Below are 20,256 nucleotides of genomic sequence, written 5' to 3'. Positions count from 1 at the left end.
TACCATTAGCCAAACATTAATATTGACCTAGTTTTGGAATTATATGTTTAAGTTTATCATAATTCATATGTTTTATATTAGTTTAAAATGCATAATTTAGAGATGTGCTTGTGTGTTTGAGAGGAACGAGCCGAGTGCCACTACACCTAGTATTAGCCATAACATAGCATTATCATTAGCCTAGCAATAGCATTAACCTAGCATTTACATTAACATAGCATTTACATTAACATAGCATCAGAATTAGCCTACCACAAGCATTAGCATTAACCTAACAATAGCATTAGCATTAACCTAACATGAGCCTAGCAATAGCATTAGCCTCGTAATAGCATTAACATTAACTGCTCTATTTATAATATAGTTTCCGATGTTGTTATTGTTTTGAATTTTCATTCACGTACCCCCATGACAATTTGCGTACCCCAGGGGTACCCGTACCCCACTTTGGGAATATTGGTCCTAGAGGATGTTTTTGCTAGCCTATGTTTAGGCATTGTTTTGCAAATGTTGCACATTTTAAAGCATTGATTATATGTTTACATTGTTAAATAAGAATTATGTTAAGGTGCTGAAGATTGATTCCAAGGTCAATAAAATATTGTAAGGAAAAGGCGAATGTTCTGTAGTGTCACATGTGTAGACATTAATCTATTATGGTATCAATGTAATGAGATTAGTATTTTAAAATGACTTCACCTAACATAAATGCGCAATTAGATAAAAGTAACTTAAAGTAGAGTAACAATTTGGAGATGGTAATATTGTATTACAAATATGTTGTGTTTTTATGCCTGTAACTAATAATTTAAAATGTATTACAATTTTAGAGTAACTTGCCCAACACTGCTTATGAAGAATTAAACAGATCAAAGGTAGATAAATATTTTTGACTAAGACGACGTTGTGACAATGTGGCCCTTTACACTTGCTACACGAGACAATTACAAACTTTAATGTGATGCGGTGTATTCTTAATGGTAAAACAATCAAAACAAGTACGAGCAGGAAATAATTGGACTTACCATCTCACAAAAGTGTTTAAAAAGGAAAGTCCAAGAAAGTGTCAAACTGCTGCGTAAAACTCATTATAACAACTGTGTTCTGTAACAAAGGAAACTGTTATGACAGGTCTGCTGTTATCAACTGTTAGCAGTGTTGGAGTTAACATCCATAAAACTGTCTTTACCACGCCCACTGCTTACACACACACACACGCACACGCACTCGCACTCGCACACACACACACACACACACACACAGCTCCTATCGGGGAGTTAATATTTACCAATTGATGGCGCATTAAGCAGACACAGTGATGTGGCTTGACCGACAAGGTCACCACCAACATTGGAAGTGAGTAAGTGAGTTACCGTACATTGAAGTGATTAAACATTCTCATATATATGTATATGTGAATATATGTATATAGTACAAAAAATAAATATTTTACATTTTGTTATTGAAAAATAGTGCTCACAGTTAAAATCATTTTTTTTTAAATGTGTTTTTTATGTACACTTGCTTGTATGAATAATCTTGTTTTTTTTTTTTATAGATAATTGTTGCTATTTTAATTAGGTTTTTGATTTCTAAAAAAAAAAAAAGGTCAAAAAAAAAAAGTTCAGCCTGCTTTTACTTTTACTTGGACTGTGGAAGGAAACCCCAGTAACAAAAGCATGAAAACACTTCACAAAGAAAGTTCCCTAATAAGGAATGAAACCAAAGAGTTTTGCTCTGAATCATTTCCCCCTTTTAAGAAACACTTGCAGACGACTTGCTGCTGTGCAGATGAATACATTCAGGTTTGTTTCAAACCTGTCGACCTGCTTGTCTATTATGGGATAACATGCATGAGATCAGGGGTGTCAAACTCATTTTAGTTCAGGGGCCATATATGAAGCAGTTTGATCTGAAATGGGCCACAAATGTTATGCCGAAAACAGTCATTTCAACATTATTGTGCTCTAGTTTGCAGTTCTAAATATACATAAAATACAAAATATGTAACAAACCGACAATATCCAAGTAATAAGTGATAAATATCAGTTTCAACAGGATCTTCACTTTAAAATTTCCTAGATTTAGTGACCAATTTCTAGTTAATTAATGGCAACAATTTAAAGAAAATTGAAAGAATTGTAAGAATTTTGAGAGCTCCTGCAAATATTGTTGTTTTTTCTGTCATTTTTATTTTCTTGCGCGGGCCTAATTGAATACTCCAAAGCCCCCGGCCAATCAGTTTGACACATGTGCATTACATAGTATTCCTGGGCTGACATGAACAACTTTGGTTATCCTGGTTCCCTCCTACGCCACCTGTCTCTTGAGTCTATTAAAGACGACATTTTAAAAACTGTGCGTGGGTGATTGAATGCCTCTGTGATGAATTGATGACACAAACTAAGACGACAAACTGACAGTGATTGTGTAGCATCTCAGACTGCAGTGCTAACACAGTACTTATAGAAACAGGGACGAGATGTTTTTATTTGCTCGCAGTTTGTCTCATAAAGGATTTCAACACTTGATGCCACTACTGTTTGCTCTCCTTCTTTTTGTAACAGTCTGCTTTGATTCTACGCATCATTCTCTCCTTCATGTACCTCCTTGTGTATTATCTCTTTCTCTTGCTCTAACATCTGCATCTCTTAAATCCCATGGCAACCGGCGGAGGCTTCGGCATGCAGCGGGCAGATTAGGAAGGCAGCCAGGCTGTCTCGCTCAGTGACTGACAGGCTCAGAGACAGAGAGAATTCACACATACTCAGTCAGGGCATGAACATGGCCATCCCCATAGTCACAGACAGTAGAATATAATATCACAGTGCTTGATAGTCATCTTCATTTCAGCATGATTTGTTTTCCTAATAAAGGAATAGTGCAATCATAATTGATAACAGTGCAGAAAGAAGTAGATCAACAAACAGATAAGAATGAGTCCTTTAGAGCATTGTTTCCACACACACACACACACACACACACACACACACACACACACACACACACACACACACACACACACACACACACACACACACACACACACACACACACACACACGCACACACACACGTCACACACACACACACACACACACACACACACACACACGTCACACACACAGGAATTGTAAATATTGGTAAATATCGTTTCAAGTGTCTTTTCGTCATCTTACACTGTTGTCTTTGTCATTGTCTTGCATGTATGTTGCAAAGTAAAAATAAATAAATAAATAAATAAATAAATAAATAAATAAATAAATAAATAAATAAAAAAAAACAGTGTTTCCCGAATGGGGCTTCATTAATGGCACTACAGGGGGTATTTGTTTTTAAAAACAAAAGCATTAAAAATATGAGGTTTTATAATGTTTACTTTTAGTTAAAAGGATAATCATAATGATGATGATGGAAATGATCTTGAACAGAACAGGAACTGAAAATTCAAAGTTCAGTCTTGGTTCCACACCAGGGGGGATATGATATAAACCAGTGGTTCTCAACTGGTCTCACCCTGCGACCCAATTTTGCCACCGTCATAATTTTGTTTTTTAAGAACTCAACCAACCAAAGTTAATATCTTTTTTTTTTTTTTAAATATAAATCTAAATATCTTCCTGTGCAACAAGCATTTCACAACAGGCCTGTCAAAAGAAAAGTTTCTTTCAAAATAAAAGACAAGTCCAACCCAACATGAGAGACATTTTTTTTTTTTTTTTGACCCACCTAGTGCAGGTCTGCGACCTACTTTTGGGTCCCAACTCGCCAGTTGAGAATCACTGATATAAATTATAGAAATAAATATATTCAGGAGGCACTAAATACTGTTTTATTCCACTTATTTACAGAATAAGATCCTTTAAAATGTGTGTTATCACTCATTCATTCCATCATTATGCTCGATGGTTGTTTCTTTGTAGTATTCTGAGCAAAATGTTGTAGTCGGACAAAATTTTGTATTCAGAAATAAGAGAAAAGGGGGTACTTGAGCCCAAAAAGAACCACTGTTTGTGCTTTAGCAAGCACTCTGCTTCCTTTTCATGAAACTCTTCTTTTAAATACAAATATTATCACATTCCAGGTACACAGGCTTCACACGTCTGAAACTGATACTTCCGTTGATGTTGTTTTAAGCTAGTACCAAGAGTTATGAAATAGTGTTGTGAAATGTTGCACATGTGGGAGTATATTTGCTATAAATAAGTGTAACACCACTAGCACAAAGTTTCGGAAACTCAAAAGATACCGACTCACATTCAGCAACGATTAAATCTTCCAAATACTTGCAGTGACTACAGACTGAAGACATGGGATTTATGTGTTAAAGCTTTGAGTCAGCTTTGAATGGGTATACAGCACCCTTTTTTTTTTTTATAACAACAGTATAATGCAATAAATAACACATTATAAATGCTTCATTGGAAACTACTGTGAAATTCAAGTCTACTTGTTATGACACGTTCAAGGCTGTCAAGTTACTACCAACCTGTTTCATCAAATTGGGATTATAGAGGTTAGTTAAGGTTAGAAATTCATATCCAATGATTTTCATTACACAAGACACCAAAACAAAACCAAACGTTTCTGACCAATAATCTCTTTACTTTGGGAATCAGTTGATCTGGCCTTACCTTGACAAGGGCAGCAAGAAATGCTGAGTCTGTTGTGGTTCAAGTCCTCCTTTTCTAACCAAGTCGACATGGAGATGTCGCTCCTTTTGTCTTTTCCTCTCCTTTAATCTATTTAGCCTCGTAACAACTGAAGCCTGAACAGGAATGTCAAGTCAAGCAGCCATGCCAGCCATTTGTAACAACAAAACAGGTTTTCCCATTGTGTGTGTGTGTGTGTGTGTGTGTGTGTGTGTGTCTAAAAGATATACGTACACTCCCACATTGATGGACACTCACGTGATAAAAAAGCCAGGATCTTCTCAATAGCTCACCCTGTTTGGAGCTAAAAGGATCCAAATCAGTTAAATAATACCATCATCAACATATTATCCTTGTAATCAACCTCCCTCACACCACCCAGCACGCAAATAAGCAAACCTGTGTTCTGCAAACAAAACTAATGGCATTGACTAGCTAATTGGGATTGTTAGAATTGTAAGAAAGGCTGCATAGTTTATGTTGTTAATTTGTGCCATATTGTGAAAAATGAGACTCAGAAAAGTGCATCATTGAAGAATAGTCCTCTTTGATTTTAAGTGTTGTGGTTAATGAAAATTGGAGCTGTTGGATTTCTGCCTTTTGCCGATATCCGACATTGTCCAACACTTGGCCAATTGCAGATTTCCCATATTAGCCAATACTGATATATAGGCTACATTGGTTGCATTTCCATTACCCTTTGAAAATGCCCAAAATCCAAATAGCACAATGAAAACCTGATTTTCTTAAAAACAAAAACTGAAATATCAAATAAACTCAAATAAAAGTTTCAATATCAAAATCTATCACGAAAGCTTAATGGAAACACGCCCAGCAAAGTGCAATTATACTTTGTCAAAATTTTAGGTAATTTTGCTTTAATTTGCAAGAAATTGCAATGGAAACAGCTATTGACACCATCTTCCAATCTGATTTTAGATCTCATAATATATATCTTAATGAAATTGTGGTTGTAAGTTTCCTTTCAATTAATGCTGTGCCAATACCCATGCTAGTATCGGGAGGGACCCCGATATAGCACTAAAAGGCTGGCATCAGTAGTGGTACTAACTATTAACATGCCATTTACAAATCAAATTCTTCTTCAAACGCAGGACCTTTGTTTTTCTTTCTTCCGACTCTCACAGCTGCCCTAACACCTGACCACAGAAACACGTGTGGTTACGTGTTCAGTGCAAGCTATCGCTATTGGCCCAGAGCTGCCGTTCTGAACCAATCGCAGGGTCACGTTTTCAACAAACGAATGTCTCTACACACGAGACAATGTTGACGATTTTGAGGACCTGATTTTTGGCGAAAAACAGGTCATATCTTCTTTTAAACACCGCAGTATCTGCATGTATCGGTATCTGCCGATACTACATAACTGTCAGGCTTGGGGAGTAAAGGATTACAAGTAACAGCATAATCTGCGTACAAAAATAATGTAACTAATCCATTACAGTATGTTTAAAAAAATTTAATCAGATTACCGGTATTTTTGATAAAAATGGAGATTACTTAGTGGGATTACATTTTAAAAACAAAGTGGAATTATATTATTATACATTGTGCAACAGATATACAGTATGCACGCACACATTGCATGAAATGAACACGTGAAACCAACGCTGCCAGTTTATCATCATGAACCTGGAGATTTTACTGCATGGAAACTCCTGCGTCATTTTTAGTTTAAATCCAAAAAAGGAAAGACTAACTCAGTAGAATGAAAAAGTTGTGGTCATCCAGGGATTCCACGTCCAATCTGAAGAAACATCTAAAGGTAAATTTGCCGGAACACACAATACGATAAAGTGAACCTTTGTTAGCTTGCTAACCTGACTTCTACTTATTGCTTAAAACAGTACAACGTAACTAGTATCAGGAAAGAAAGGACTGTAGGTGCTGAAGTTATGTAAATATACACAGCAACAGCCAAGTCGGAAAGGAAGTGACGTCAATTTATCTAGTGCGTATCTTTGAAATTGTCTAATTACCAGCGTATATTTCCCCTAACAGACTACTACAAGTTGAAAATATGGACTTGTACACCACGGTGATGTTAGTGAACGTCACATCAAACTGTATCAAGACACTGCGCACAGAAATAGGCTTTGATGCACTGTGGGACCTCAGCTCCTCCAGGTACTGCTGCTGATGCTGATCCAGTGACCGGTACCAACCCAAGCAAAGGAAATGTGCCAGTGTGCCAGAACCTCTGTAACTTTACAGTCAAGGAAACATTTGTGCAGCCACAAGGTGAAATAGATAGTGTTATTAATGCGGTGTAAGGTGAGATGGATGCGTGTTTTGGAGAGCTCAGCACCACTCATTGGAGTACCTGCTGCTCTGAACCCAGAGGTTTAGGATAATGTCCTGGATCAATCAAAGTTAACCCCTCTACTCAGATTGGCTGGAAACAATGTGTTTGTTTCCCCTGTGCTAACAGTGTTTTCTTAATTAAATGTGGTTGTTATGCTGCATTTGATTGCACTCGGAACCTAGAAAAATCCAACAGAACAAATTGAAAAAGTGCAATAAAACGGCCCTTGAGCTTGGGACCTCAACTCGGGAACTCGGACAGGATCCAAGCACCCAGAGTCGGTCGGAATGACGTTTTAGCTAAATGATGGCGTCACTTTCTCCTCAACTTTTACTTTTATGTGACGTCTAATTTTGCATGTGTGTTAAAAAAAAAAGTGCAGAATAACTCTGTAGTGGCATTTCCATCCATACTCTGTTAATTTGAATGCCACTCTGCGCAAGTAATGATACCCGTATAGTTCAATGAAGCATGCAGGATTCCCCCCGCTGGGGTGTTGAAGTCTTACTTAAAGTGTTTGAAGTTTCTCTCTCTCTCTCTTACCCAAGGAGCTAATATATTTCCCCAGCAGGCATTTTTCCTCCTTGAAAAATATAAAAGCAAAAATCAGTTTGCAGTGACCAGCCATGTTTTCCGAGCTTACTGAATGAAACACATTTACTCGGAGGTCAAAATTGATGACCTGGATCTTTCCCGGTTCCGAGTTCAATCAAATGCAGCATTAGCTATGTGTCCAACCCCAACCTAGAGAAGTGGATTGCACTTAGTCAGGCCTCTACCTTCAGACCTGTCCAACTTGGGTGTCCTACCTGAAGACTAAGCTCCTGCTGGTATAGCTCTTAAGGTCACTGAGGCACGCAAACCCCCTGACCACAATAAGGTGGCAATATCTCAAAGGAAGAAAATGAAAAAAAAATAAATAAAAAAAAAAATATATATATATATTTACAAAACTGAAAGGTAGTCTTATGAATAATAACAATAATAAAAAAAAACTCACAAACTACTTTATAAAACACAACAGATATTGAACAGAACACTTTATGTTTCATTTCTTTAAAAAAAAAATAAAAAAAATCTCCTTTCTCTCCACTCCACAGGAGCACTACACTTTTTAAAAGCTCTGAAAAACGGATGCATTACACAGCATTAACTTTCACTTTGTGAGCTGCAGGAAGCTTGAGTGGAAAATAAATAAGCTGGTTTTGTAAAAACCGCTGTGAATAAATGAAACAAAGCAGTGCAAAGCAGTTGTGACTGAGAAAACGCAGTGGCTTCTTCAAAGTCTAATCGCTCCATTGCCGCACTGTAACCTGACACCACACTGTCCGGCTACATCTTGGAACATTTGCATACTGACAGTGACTAGATGTTTACTGAGGGCTGAGGGGAGGTGCATCTACATACGTGTGTTGTGAATAGACACACAGAGGAGGGACAGAAAGATGAGAGGAAGCTGATACTATATCTTTCAACAGATTTTTCCACTAATTTTGATTTGAGGGGGCAAGACATTTATTTGAGGGGCATTGCCCCCTCTTGCCCCTGTGTAGAGCCGGCCTTGCCCCCTCACCCCCAAACCACACACACACACACACACACACACACACACACACACACACACACACACACACACACACACACACACACACACACACACACACACACACACACACACACACACACACACACACACACACACACACACACACACACACACAATGTGCCTAACTATGTATGAAAAGCAAGAAGCAGCGGTACGGGATCAAACTTTAGCTAATCAGAAGGCAAGCGGTGCATGGTATTGAAGTGGGATATAAAGGGTTGCCACATTTGAAAAAAATCCTCCCTGGAGCCCCTAACAGAGTACTTTTCCTTTTCCAATTTGAGGAAAAACATGATCTCCCTGAGGCATCTGAAAAAGGATGGACTCTTGGACGAGTTCTACTGTAATAATTCTGTGCGTCGAGCAATGAGAGATGTAAAAGCAATTATTTGTTTTGCTGCCTAGAAATTAAAGCATTCAGAATTGTTTCAGAGGGGACACCAAAAATAGCTACCTGAGAACATGGTTGTGAATTGAAACTGAACACTGCAGAGATGGTTTTGAAGTATCTGTTCTAGTAAGCATGTAACTCTGGATAAAGGAAGAACATATGACTGAGATTGCAGCGAGTGTTACAGATATCTTGAACAACTGAGTGTATGACTAAAAGCCTGGATTTCGAGAGATGAGCCATGTGCAGTACTTTAAGTTGTATGAAGTGGTTTGAACTTTGTTAATGGCTACCTCCCAGCACCTCGCGGAACAACACTACTTTTAATGTGACGTATTCTACATAAAACATCAAACAACTAATATCACTTCAGTTATGGCACGAGCGCCATATCTATTTTTAACATTTTGTCTCAAACAACAGCACATATTTTTAATACTGATGAAACAAAATTGCCCTCTCGTTACGTATTTTTGCACTACATGAAGCGTCAACCTAAGAAAACAAATGCAGAAAAAAAAAAACAAATAAAAAAATATATATACAGTATATATATATATATATATATATATATATATATATATATATATATAAAATAAAATGAAAAAAACGATAACAGTATTACGTATAATGGCCAATACCAACCATTCTCACATCATTACCACTTCTGCCACTTTGATGTATTTTCAATGACTTCTCACAGCTAAATTGTTGGTTCCTGTTTGTTAATTACCATCAGTCAACTAAAAGTCAAGACAAAATAATACCTTGTGCTGTATTTCAATCAATTATCTTTGTCTGGCAATGGCTGAGCTGTTTCTTTCCAAAGTGGTTCCTGAGGCATTGTCTTCATTTGACTGGGTGATGGAGGGTTATTAAACATCACTGTACTGCACAAAGTGGTTCGGGCTTTAATGAGCCATCAATCCAGTCTAATTTGTCTTGAGTCCATATCTTCATTCTTTGCAAAACATGTAATCTCACCTTTATAATGGAGGAAATTGGGTAAACATTTTAAATAAACACTAAATTTTATTCACTGCATGCAACCCAAAAATCTATCACAGGCCAATTTTTAGCCACAACTCATGAGGAAAATACTTTGCTACAGTCTGGTGGATTTGAATCACTTTCTGCGTCACCTTGATATAGATTACTTTCATCTTAGTTCCTTTGACGTCACAGTTTGGTTGAACTTCTGTTAGTTTGCCGACAGCATACATAGAATGGTGAGAGAAAAGCCTTCAATCATCTCCCTGGAGATTTTTCATAATTCTGTCATCTCCACCGGAGGATCAAACTGCAAATCCTTCTCTATAACACAACCTTTCACTAGTTCGCGGGAAAAACTTGCTCTCAAAAACCTATTTAGTGGCAAAAATACTGACGAGACAAAAAGAACGAAAATAACCATGAAGCGGTATGAAAAATTGTTTGACTTCTTGATGCCGGCTGTGTTTGTCCAGAGAAAGTTCCAGTGTTTCTGTGCCTGTGCTGCAGAGCAAAGTCAAGCTCCTGCATCAGCTTTGGAGCTTGAGCACTGATGCTCTGTCCCCAGAGGTAATCCCTGTTTTTAATGTCAAGCTGACAGTGAAAAAAAAGATTACAACACACCAGTGCAGGCCTTCAGGAACAGTCACAGCAACAAAACAGGATAAAGCAGGCTTCACTTACGTAAGAATAACAACATGTAGCCTAAACCTCTATCGGGAGCATCGTTTTATTATAAATGATGTTGATATTGTGTTTATATGAATATATCAGCAAAAAAAATAGGTAAGAAATAATACTAGTAATAGACAGGTGTAAAAAGTATAGAAGTACTGTTACGATTGAAATTGTACTCAAGTACAAGTGAGTCAAACATAAAATACTCAAGTACAAGTAAAAAGTAGCTCAATTAAAAAGTACTCAGAGTGAAAGTAGCTACTTTCACCTCCCATGTTTATTTTTGGTAATAAATCTTACCACAGTTCCCTTGCATGCAGTAAACATAACATGTATAAACTTAAACATCTTACACAATTGAGACCTAATATATTTTCCACAAAGACATCTGTATACATTTTGTATTTATTTTCTTTTTTTAATGGAACAATGTAATTCTATTCAAATTTTAAAAGAAAATTCTCAGTCTCTAAGTTTAGCTACATTTATGAACTCTAAAACAGAAAAAAATAACCTCCATTCAATGCCATTATGGCACGGTGCATTACATTTAACCTGATTGGTCAGCTATGATGTGATGCGTTTGATTGTTGTCTGGTCATGTAATTTTTTGTAGTTTCACAATGTCCGTTGATTATTTTAAAACAAAAAATAATAATTTACTCAGTAATGGTTGGGTGTAGAAATGTAACAAATGACTTTACTTCTTTTAAAACGTACTTAAGTGCAAGTAAAATTACTGATTTAGAAATATACTCTAACAAGTACAGGTACCCAAGAAAGCCACTTAATTACAGTAACGTGAGTACTTGTAATCCATTACTTTCACCTCTGGCAATAGATTGTACAAGATAATTTGACATAAAGCAGTGCCAGAATAGGCAAAAACTTAGTCCCCTCCATGCATCAAAGAGTTTTGGTGACACTGCACTTTGTCACTGTCGCAGAAGAGCTTTGCTTGCTAAAGGGATTTCTCACACAGAGCTAGAATAGATTTATCTCACAAGGTGAAGGTCCAGAGGGCAAAATACGTCAATTACAAAGTCAATGACTTAATACCTCTGAAAACAGTGTGAGTTATACACGTCTGTGTGTGTGTGTGTGTGTGTGTGTGTGTGTGTGTGTATGTGTGTGTGTGTGTGTGTGTGTGTGTGTGTGTGTGTGTGTGTGTGTGTGTGTGTGTGTGTGTGTGTGTGTGTGTGTGTGTGCGTGTGTGTGTGTGTGTGTTGACCAGTGTGTGTGTGTCTGTTGTTGTACCTTCATGCTGGGCGGAGCAGTGCGAGGTGGTGAGGGCGGACATTCTCCAAGAGGAACGTTGGAGATGTTCAGCAGTTCTTGTTTCCTGGAGATAAAAAAAAAATAGAAAAGGATAAAGTTACTAATTTGCAATAACTCAAAGTTCTCTCTAATCTGCTGCACTACTTTTTGTGGGTGCACACTTTGGTTGGTAAAACTAAAAGAAGTAGTCCAGAACTAGATCAAAAAGTATAGGAGCATGTGTATGTAAGGATATTTAGGTAACGACCAACGCCTCCTTGCTCAGAGAAGGGATAACCTTAAGGGCCTGTACTACGAAGCTGGATTCCCTCTAATCGCGTCAACTTTCGGGATTTATTCGGTGTGTGCTGTACTGCAAAGCTGGCTAACTTCTGACTGGGCTAAATCACCATGGTAATTTAGGCTGGTCGGGACCAGGATATGAAGTGGATAAGATGTGACCGAGTACAAAAAGTCCCGCCTCCTGACCAATCAGTTTTCTTGGAAAATGACCTGCCCATTGATAGAAGATCCTGATTGGTGCCAATCTAACAGCTGAGTTTAGGAAAGAAAGATTAATAATGGATAAATACAATCCTTTCATTTACCGATGACTTCCTTTAGGAAAGATATAGATTTTATATCTGATGAACTGATCTACAGTCAGCTGATGAAGCCTGTTGGACACTCTCTGTATTGTGGAGGGATGAATGAATTCATTCTTTCATTCATACATACGTTATAGTGACGCTGACAGCATCAGCAGAAATATGCTACAGTGAAACAATGTGCTCTCATCCCAGTGTGTGTGTGATAAATTGAATAGAAACATTTCTGTGCCTTAAAGTGAAACTGATCAGAGCGCTGTCTCTTTATCATCCAATGGATTCATATTGTATAATCTCACGCTTTTATGTATTAACAGTATTTCAAGTTTCCTGCTTGTGTTCCTTTCTTCCTGCTTTTTCTGCAGCAACAGTGTTGTTTTTTATCTGAATTATGGATTTTAAATCTTTATATTTTTTAAGAATTATTTCTCAATTGTGACGTAACTTTTTCTGCACAGTTTTTTACTGTTTGTGATTGGTCTGCCGCTGCAGTCTCCACCCGTCATTGGAGTACATACGTAACCAGGCTGAAATCGCCTGTCTGAAGTGAACGTATCTATATCCTGCTTCATAGTACAGATGCTTTGTGACAGAGATTGTTTGGTTAGGTGAAGCCCGCTAACGGAGAGATATCCTAGATATACTCATCCAGCTTCGTATAGTACAGGCCCTAAAAGCTAGCTAATGTAGCATAGGAAACAGAGCCTACTTTTTATTTTATTTTTTAAATCTTGTACAACAAACTGATCAACAATAATTACGCGTTATAAGACTTGTAGGAAACACACACAGACACTGTCACAGCAGTAAATGAGCAATTAAAAGTCATTCCAAAGGGTTTTTATAAATCCATGTAAATATAAAGGTTTTCCACTGAACATGTTGTCAGCCAACTTTAAATTTCCATAACTTCGTCAATATTTGCCTTATATGAAAATGTAAAAATCTCCGGAAAAATAAGATGTTGCCTATACAGACAATATGATGTCATTATGGTATTTTCATTCACACATGCAAGGGAAGCCTTTGAAGCAGCTGCTCTTTTTGTCGACAGCAGCGTGAAGAATAAAGAGCAACAGTGGATTTTCATCAAAAATGTCAGCAGAAAAAGACTTTATAGAGTAGGGGTGACCATCTTTTTAAAACTACAAGCTACTTCAAAGGTACAGAATAATCCAAAGAGTTACTAGTTGATTTTGCACTTCTTAACTACAACAATTACACAGTTTCACGTTAATTAGAGGCTAAGATAATGAAGAAAGACTAGCGCCAAGTTAGAAAAGGTAGGACATGTTTAACATGCAACACTTCCATTTTCTTATTTATGCAATTGTTAAATTTTCCTTACGTTTCATAAAAAATCATCATCATCCTTTTTTACTAGTCACTCACTAATGGCGTGTTTCCATTGGCGGTATCGGCTCTACTCGGCTTCGTACTCTTGGCTTTCGGGACCCGATACTGTTTTTGAGGAGTGTTTCCATTGAGCACCAACCTGACACGCTAAACTGACACGGATCGCACTTTTTTGCTGCCATTCGCTCAAGTTCGCCAACAAAAATGGCAAAGTGCTTCCTCTCTGTGCGTGAGCTGATGACTCTACGTTGTAATGATTCTCAAAACCAATCAGTGTCTGCTTTGAGCCTACGTCACATTTCAGACCAGGGTTGATTTTATTGGAACCTCAACGAAGGAGGTACTTTAAAAAGCAGCACCACAGAGGAGGAACTTTTTCCCAGTGGAAATGCACAAAATGAGAGTAGAGCCGGAACCGTCAGTGAAAACGCGCCATAACAACCTTTAACCAATCGTAAAACATAATATGTTTGCACTGTTTTATATTTTTTCTTAAAGCATATGTATGTTATTATAATCCAGACACCAAATGTGTGGCATCTTTAACAAAATCCCATCTGTGAGACTTGCAGACTTGTGACATTATTTCAGTAAAAATAAACATTAAAAGATCATTAATTTGCCTTTAAAACTAGTGCAACATTAACTTTAAGCACTAACTACATCCATCTTATATGTTATCTTTGTGAGTTTGAAACCTGGAAAGCAAATCAGATTTTAGTGACTCGTGCTCCTGTGAGAACACGCCTGAGGGCAGCATGTTGGTGACCCCATTATAGAGGATAGCTGCTAGCTTCCCTCCAATACTCTATCATTACAATACAACAGAGGTTTTCAATATTGGGTCAGCCCGGTCGGGGCCCAAAATTTGGTCACAGACCTATTTCCTTTGGGTCGCTTTCAAAAAGCAAAACATAACTAAAAAGCTTTTGCTCTTTTCACACCACCAATCAAGAAAATAGAAAATCGTATTATCTGCGGTGAACATTCTGTATTATCTCAGCTATAAACTGCTACATATTTACTTTTTAAGTTTCTCAGTTTGGGTCATTGCTCGTTATTTGAAGGTGTTGGAGGTTGTGTTTGCCTGTCTGTCCGTCTGTTAATGAGGATGTTATATTTAAAAAGTTCTGAATGGATTTCAATAAAATTTGGTGAGCTGATAGGCAGGAGGAGTTGGATTTTGGAGATGCACCGGAAGGTACAGTAGATACGGTAACTGTAAACTTGGTGGAGGTTGGTTAAGAATCCCTGGATTACAGCTATATTTAGGTGACAGTCCAGTGTCCAGTGTCCAAAACATGGTCATCCTAACAACATATTGGAATTATAATAATACACAACATCAAAACAACCCCATCGAACTACATTCATGTTTCAGGGACAAACTATTGTTGGTATTGGTGACAAGACCTTCATTCCACCTTCAACAAGTCTACTAAATAAAACAAGAGAATGCAATTTGAAACAAATGTTATTCAAAGTAAGTCGATGATCATTTATTTTAATGAATTATTTACAGCATCAGCCCTGCAGTGTTGACCTGACTCATGTTGACACAAAGATTCGTCTCGGACTAGAAGTCCCACGTTTGTAGACAGTGAGCCAATTCATCTAGCTCTAAATCTGCTTTCCCAAAAAAAACACCTTTCACTGCTTCGTCTGCCTTACATGTTTAGATTAGCCTTTCCATTGAGTTTCACAATGTCTTTAAATAGCCATCAAATATGCAGATATCAACAACAACTGTTGTATTTCTTAAAGAGAAAACGTATCACACGGAAGGTCACAAATTAAGGGTTTAATGCAGACGTGGGCGACTGGTGGCCCTCAGTCTCATTTTTTGCGGCCCCCACAGTAAATCCCCCAAAATTATAATTCAAGAAGTTAGAATGATTATGAAGCCCAACATAATACACAAAATAACTCCCAAAACACACAAATCGGCAGCAAAATGCACAAAGTATTCCAGGAACACACAAAATGACAACAAAGACAGACACGACAACCACTTAAAGACACAAAATGACCACAACAACACACACAACACACATTACAGAATAGCTCCAAAGACACACAAACTGTCAACAAAATGACAGATCGTGCCCTCAAAATCTCATTAAAAGTGCAGAAAATGACAGAAAAATAACAAGAACACAACCAATAACAAAAACACACACAATGACTCCAAAAATGCACATAATGACTAAAAACTGACAAAACATCAAAACCACAAAGAAAAAAGATAAAACTCTTTTTTCCCATGTGTTTATGCTCAGATTAGTGATTGTTCTGAATGCTCAGATTCAATGACAGTTTTGTGGCCCCACTGTGATAGAGTTGCCTGTCCCTGGTTTAATGCATATCAGTGTGGGTCCATCCTTTTAATTCTTCAATTGGAAACACAAAAGCTCCTCAATCTCTGTGACTCATCTATCCTGAGTGTTTCCGAGCAGCAGTGACAGTGAGTAGTGAGTAAAAGGCAGAAACAACTCGCTGTGTACTAGTAAAAGTCTGATTGTATTGTTTTCAACTATTCACTTTAGAAATGACCAAACTATCTAAAGGTGGTGTCTTGTCTTCACTGTTTTTATGAGGCTCACAGATACCCAAGAACAAAGATGGAAATCATTCTGAGTGCACGTTAAATAAGATAAAGTGAATCCTATTTAGTCCTGGTAATTCCTCAAAAGCAGATGGAAAACTGGTTGGATCTTTCCAAAGGTTTAGCATTAAAACATTCCAAATCCTTTTCTGTGTGTTTATGGAACACTGTGAGCTCACTGCAAATGTCCTACCGGGAGACTTCACGTCATCATGAAGTAAGAGATTTGATGGACATTGTTTGTTAGTTTTCTTTGCTCTCTTTCGCCTCCAGGTAAGAAAAAATAAAAGAAAAAAACAGTGTGTAATTTTGAACCACTGACCCGTAAAAAAAAAAAAAAGCCTGTTCAGACGACTACCCCAAGGCATGTTTTCACCGTTTGTGTCTTCAGCTGCTGTGTGTGTATATCACACCTCTCACACGCTCCTGCACACAGATGTCATTTGGTAACAGAAACAGTGTGTGTGTGTGTGTGTGTGTGTGTGTGTGTGTGTGTGTGTGTGTGTGTGTGTGTGTGTGTGTGTGTGTGTGTGTGTGCGTGTGTGTGTGTGTGTGTGTGTGTGTGTCAAAAAAACAGTTTGATATGACTACAGCAATGAATGAATCCGTGCAATGAGGAAAAAAAGATGTGAGGAAATGCAAAGAAAGCAGAGGAACAATTTACCGTACTATTAACAGGCTGCAGAGAAAGCTTGTTGATGCCACAAGTGAAGGAACGTTGTATAAAATGCAATATCAGCCTGGCACTGATTGGTTTGGATACCAGCAAAACCAAATTGGTATGTGACGTTACAGCCCGCTATGGCTGTTTCCACTTTCTTCTGTTCAGATCCAGAGCCACCCCTCAGTGTGGGTGTATTGCACGACCAACAAACGAGGAGCATATCAGGATTAGAGGGCGTATGAGGCACCATCAGTTTGTATCTGGCTTTAAAGCAGCCTCAGCTTTTGCCCCACATGTTTTTCTTTTCATTCAAAAGCAAAGGATCAGGTTTTTTTTGTTGAAAAATCAAAAAAAGGTCAGAGTCTGGTGGTGAACACAAAGGCCCCCGCACATTGATATCCTGACATTTTCAGCAGTCAGACACTCGCTGCTCCTCTATTTGCAGTGCACTTAGCTTTGATATCACCTTCTTTTACAGATATAGTGATGAAACCACAATACACATTTACAACACATTAGATAAAAAGTAAATGATTTACTAATTAATTACATATCGCTTTCTAAGATATCTGAAAAACCTTGTCTGAATGAAGAAAACCTCAACCTAACATACTGTTCAAAAAGAAGACAAAATGAATCTCGCTGGAACTATTACATGCATGTCAAGTGAAACTACAAAGGAACCTTCAAAGGAACCATCAAGGGCTATCAGCAGAACTCCTCTGAGGAAGACTGGCAGTTGACAGTTGAAACATGTCGGGAGATCAAAATTTCCTGTAAAACCTCAACTTAACATACTGTTCAAAAAGAAGAAAAAATGAATCTCTGGAACTAAAGTACATAAGCATGTACAAAAACCCGTATGTCCAACCTTCAAAGTCAAACATAGACTGAAAATCGCTCCACTTACATTTCTCTTCAGTTATGCATTGTATTAACTTCATTATTATTCTGCTCACCAAACGGAACACAGCATCACTTAGATTCTCTTAGAAAAAGACACTAATGGAGACAGAGTTTTCATTCTGTTCAGGTTGCCTAGAGTGTCAGACAGTGACATCACACTTATAGACCATTAGACGTCGGCCAGGATGAGGATGAGGATTTAAGTTTGTTTCATTGATAGCTACATCTTTCTATTTCTGTCTATGTATCTATATTTAAATCCTTATTTATTTAGTACGGATGATCAAAAACACAAACAAACAAAACAATATAGTACACTTGTACTTTTTACCGCTCCACCATGGAGAGCATCCTCCCATACTGCCTCTGTACATGGTTTGCCAGCTGCACAGTGGCAAACAGGAAAGAACTCCAGAGGGTCACCAAAATGGCTGAGAAGGTCATTGGGTGCCCTCTGACCACACTGGAGGACCGTCATGGCTCTTACTGTCTCAGGAGAGCCAACTCCACCCTGAAGGACTACTACCACCCGGGCCACTTCCTGTTTGAGCTACTGCTGTCAGGCAGACGGCACATGGCCATTAAAACCAGGACTAATAGACTGAAAAACAGGTTTTTATTCCAACTGCTGTAAGAGCCGTAAATAACATGTGTCTGTCATACATGCAATATACTGATACAACTGATTCTGTCTATGTGTTATATCCATCCTGCAATGTATGTACAGTATATACACACTACAGCTTCTCTGCACCTCATGTACTTACCTTTGACTGTGCTTATTTAATTTTATTTCATCTTGTCGTATTGTGTTTTTATTATAAAAAAGTTTTTATATATTTCACATTTATTATTTATTTTGTGGTCTTTTTGCACTGAATGGCCTGCACCTTACCTTTCGTTGTACTTGTTGCAATGACAATAAAGCCAATCTGAATCTGAATCTGAATCTCTTGTACATACTACATATAAATGTATATATAAAAAGGCACTGTCCGATCACCACCTAAAAAATGCACTACAGGGTAATTAATGTCAACATTAAAACAATGCACAAGCTCTGATGACAAGGTCTAGCCCAGTGGCTCCCAACCTTTGTTGGATCGTGACCCCATTTTGATATCGCAAGTTTCTGGTGACCACAGACGTTTTTTTCTCGAGCTTTTGCTGCAGAGTACATGGTCAGAAAAGGATGTAAACAGAGAAAAAGATGAATAAAAGCATGGAGATCTATGAATAGCGATGGACCTTCAGCCAAAGGAAAGGAAGGTTCAGGAATCAGAAGGAAAATGAAGGTGATGAAAGGAGCAGAGATGATTACAGAACAGATCTGAGCAGAAGATAGAGTGAGGATCTTACAGTGCTGCCCTAATTCCAGTTGATCCTAATGTTTGTTGTGAAACCGGATCAGGGGCCTGATCGTCAAGCTCATTGGACAATTACACAACTGATGATTTCTCTAATGGAGTTAATACGGTGGTAATTGGAGACGGACGAAAGAAGAAAGGGAAGTACAGCATGTTATTTAGCTTGCATTGGACATTAGAATGCCTGATGTAGTCTAGCAGGTGATGTACATCAAACGCAAAGGACAAAGATGAATTACAGCAAATCACACACAGCAGAGTGGACTCTGATATAGAACATGATTGATCGCTATGATAAACTCCTATTAAAGGCTGAGGTTACAGGACAAATGCAGGAAAGGTGATTCTAAATCAACCAAAGGCTAATCAAGCATTTCTGAAACCACATTATGATGGTATAATGCAGAGATGGGCAACTCTATCACAGCGGGGGCCACAAACATGTAATTGTATCTGATCTGAGGGCCACATGATCAATATTCATGTCAGGATTTAAAATAATAACCAAACAGAACGTTCAAACGGGGGGAAAAAAAAAAGGTTTGTCTTTTTTTGTCCTTGTCTGTGGTATTGATGTTTTTTCAGTTTTTAGTCATGTGTGTTTTTGATAGTGTTATCGGTGTAATTTTGTGTATTTTTCTGTCATTTTCTTGTCGATTTGTGCCTTTTCTGCATCATTTTCTGCATTTATGTTGTCATTTTGTGTATTTTCCTGTCATTTTGTGAACAGTTTGTGTGTCTTTGAAGCTATTCTGCAATTTGTAGTTGTTTTTTTTTGTCATCATTTTGTTTGTTTAAGTGTTTTTTGTGCCTGTCTATGTTGTCATTTTATGTTACATGAGTAATTTTGT

At 37.8% G+C, this 20,256-nt stretch overlaps 1 protein-coding gene across 10 annotated transcripts in view; it reads right to left on the bottom strand.

Moving 5' to 3' along the window:
• Positions 1-20,256, bottom strand: part of rap1gap2a (RAP1 GTPase activating protein 2a) — a 140,280-nt gene that overhangs the window by 32,018 nt on the left and 88,006 nt on the right. For 7 of the 10 annotated variants that reach the window (XM_028463848.1, XM_028463847.1, XM_028463850.1 and 4 more), the window contains one exon: positions 11,900-11,984. In XM_028463848.1, coding sequence (XP_028319649.1) covers positions 11,900-11,984 — 85 coding nt within the window. Of the gene's footprint in view, positions 1-1,025; positions 1,109-4,633; positions 4,819-11,899; positions 11,985-20,256 lie in introns of those variants that run through there. The other 3 variants (XM_028463852.1, XM_028463854.1, XM_028463853.1) reach the window with 3 other exon arrangements.

Source organism: Gouania willdenowi, chromosome 13 (assembly GCF_900634775.1).
Source record: "Gouania willdenowi chromosome 13, fGouWil2.1, whole genome shotgun sequence".
In the NCBI taxonomy this organism is placed as follows: Eukaryota; Metazoa; Chordata; class Actinopteri; order Blenniiformes; family Gobiesocidae; genus Gouania; species Gouania willdenowi.
The sequence above is the reverse complement of the archived record's forward strand: the minus strand, read 5'-3'. Positions and strand labels throughout refer to the sequence as shown.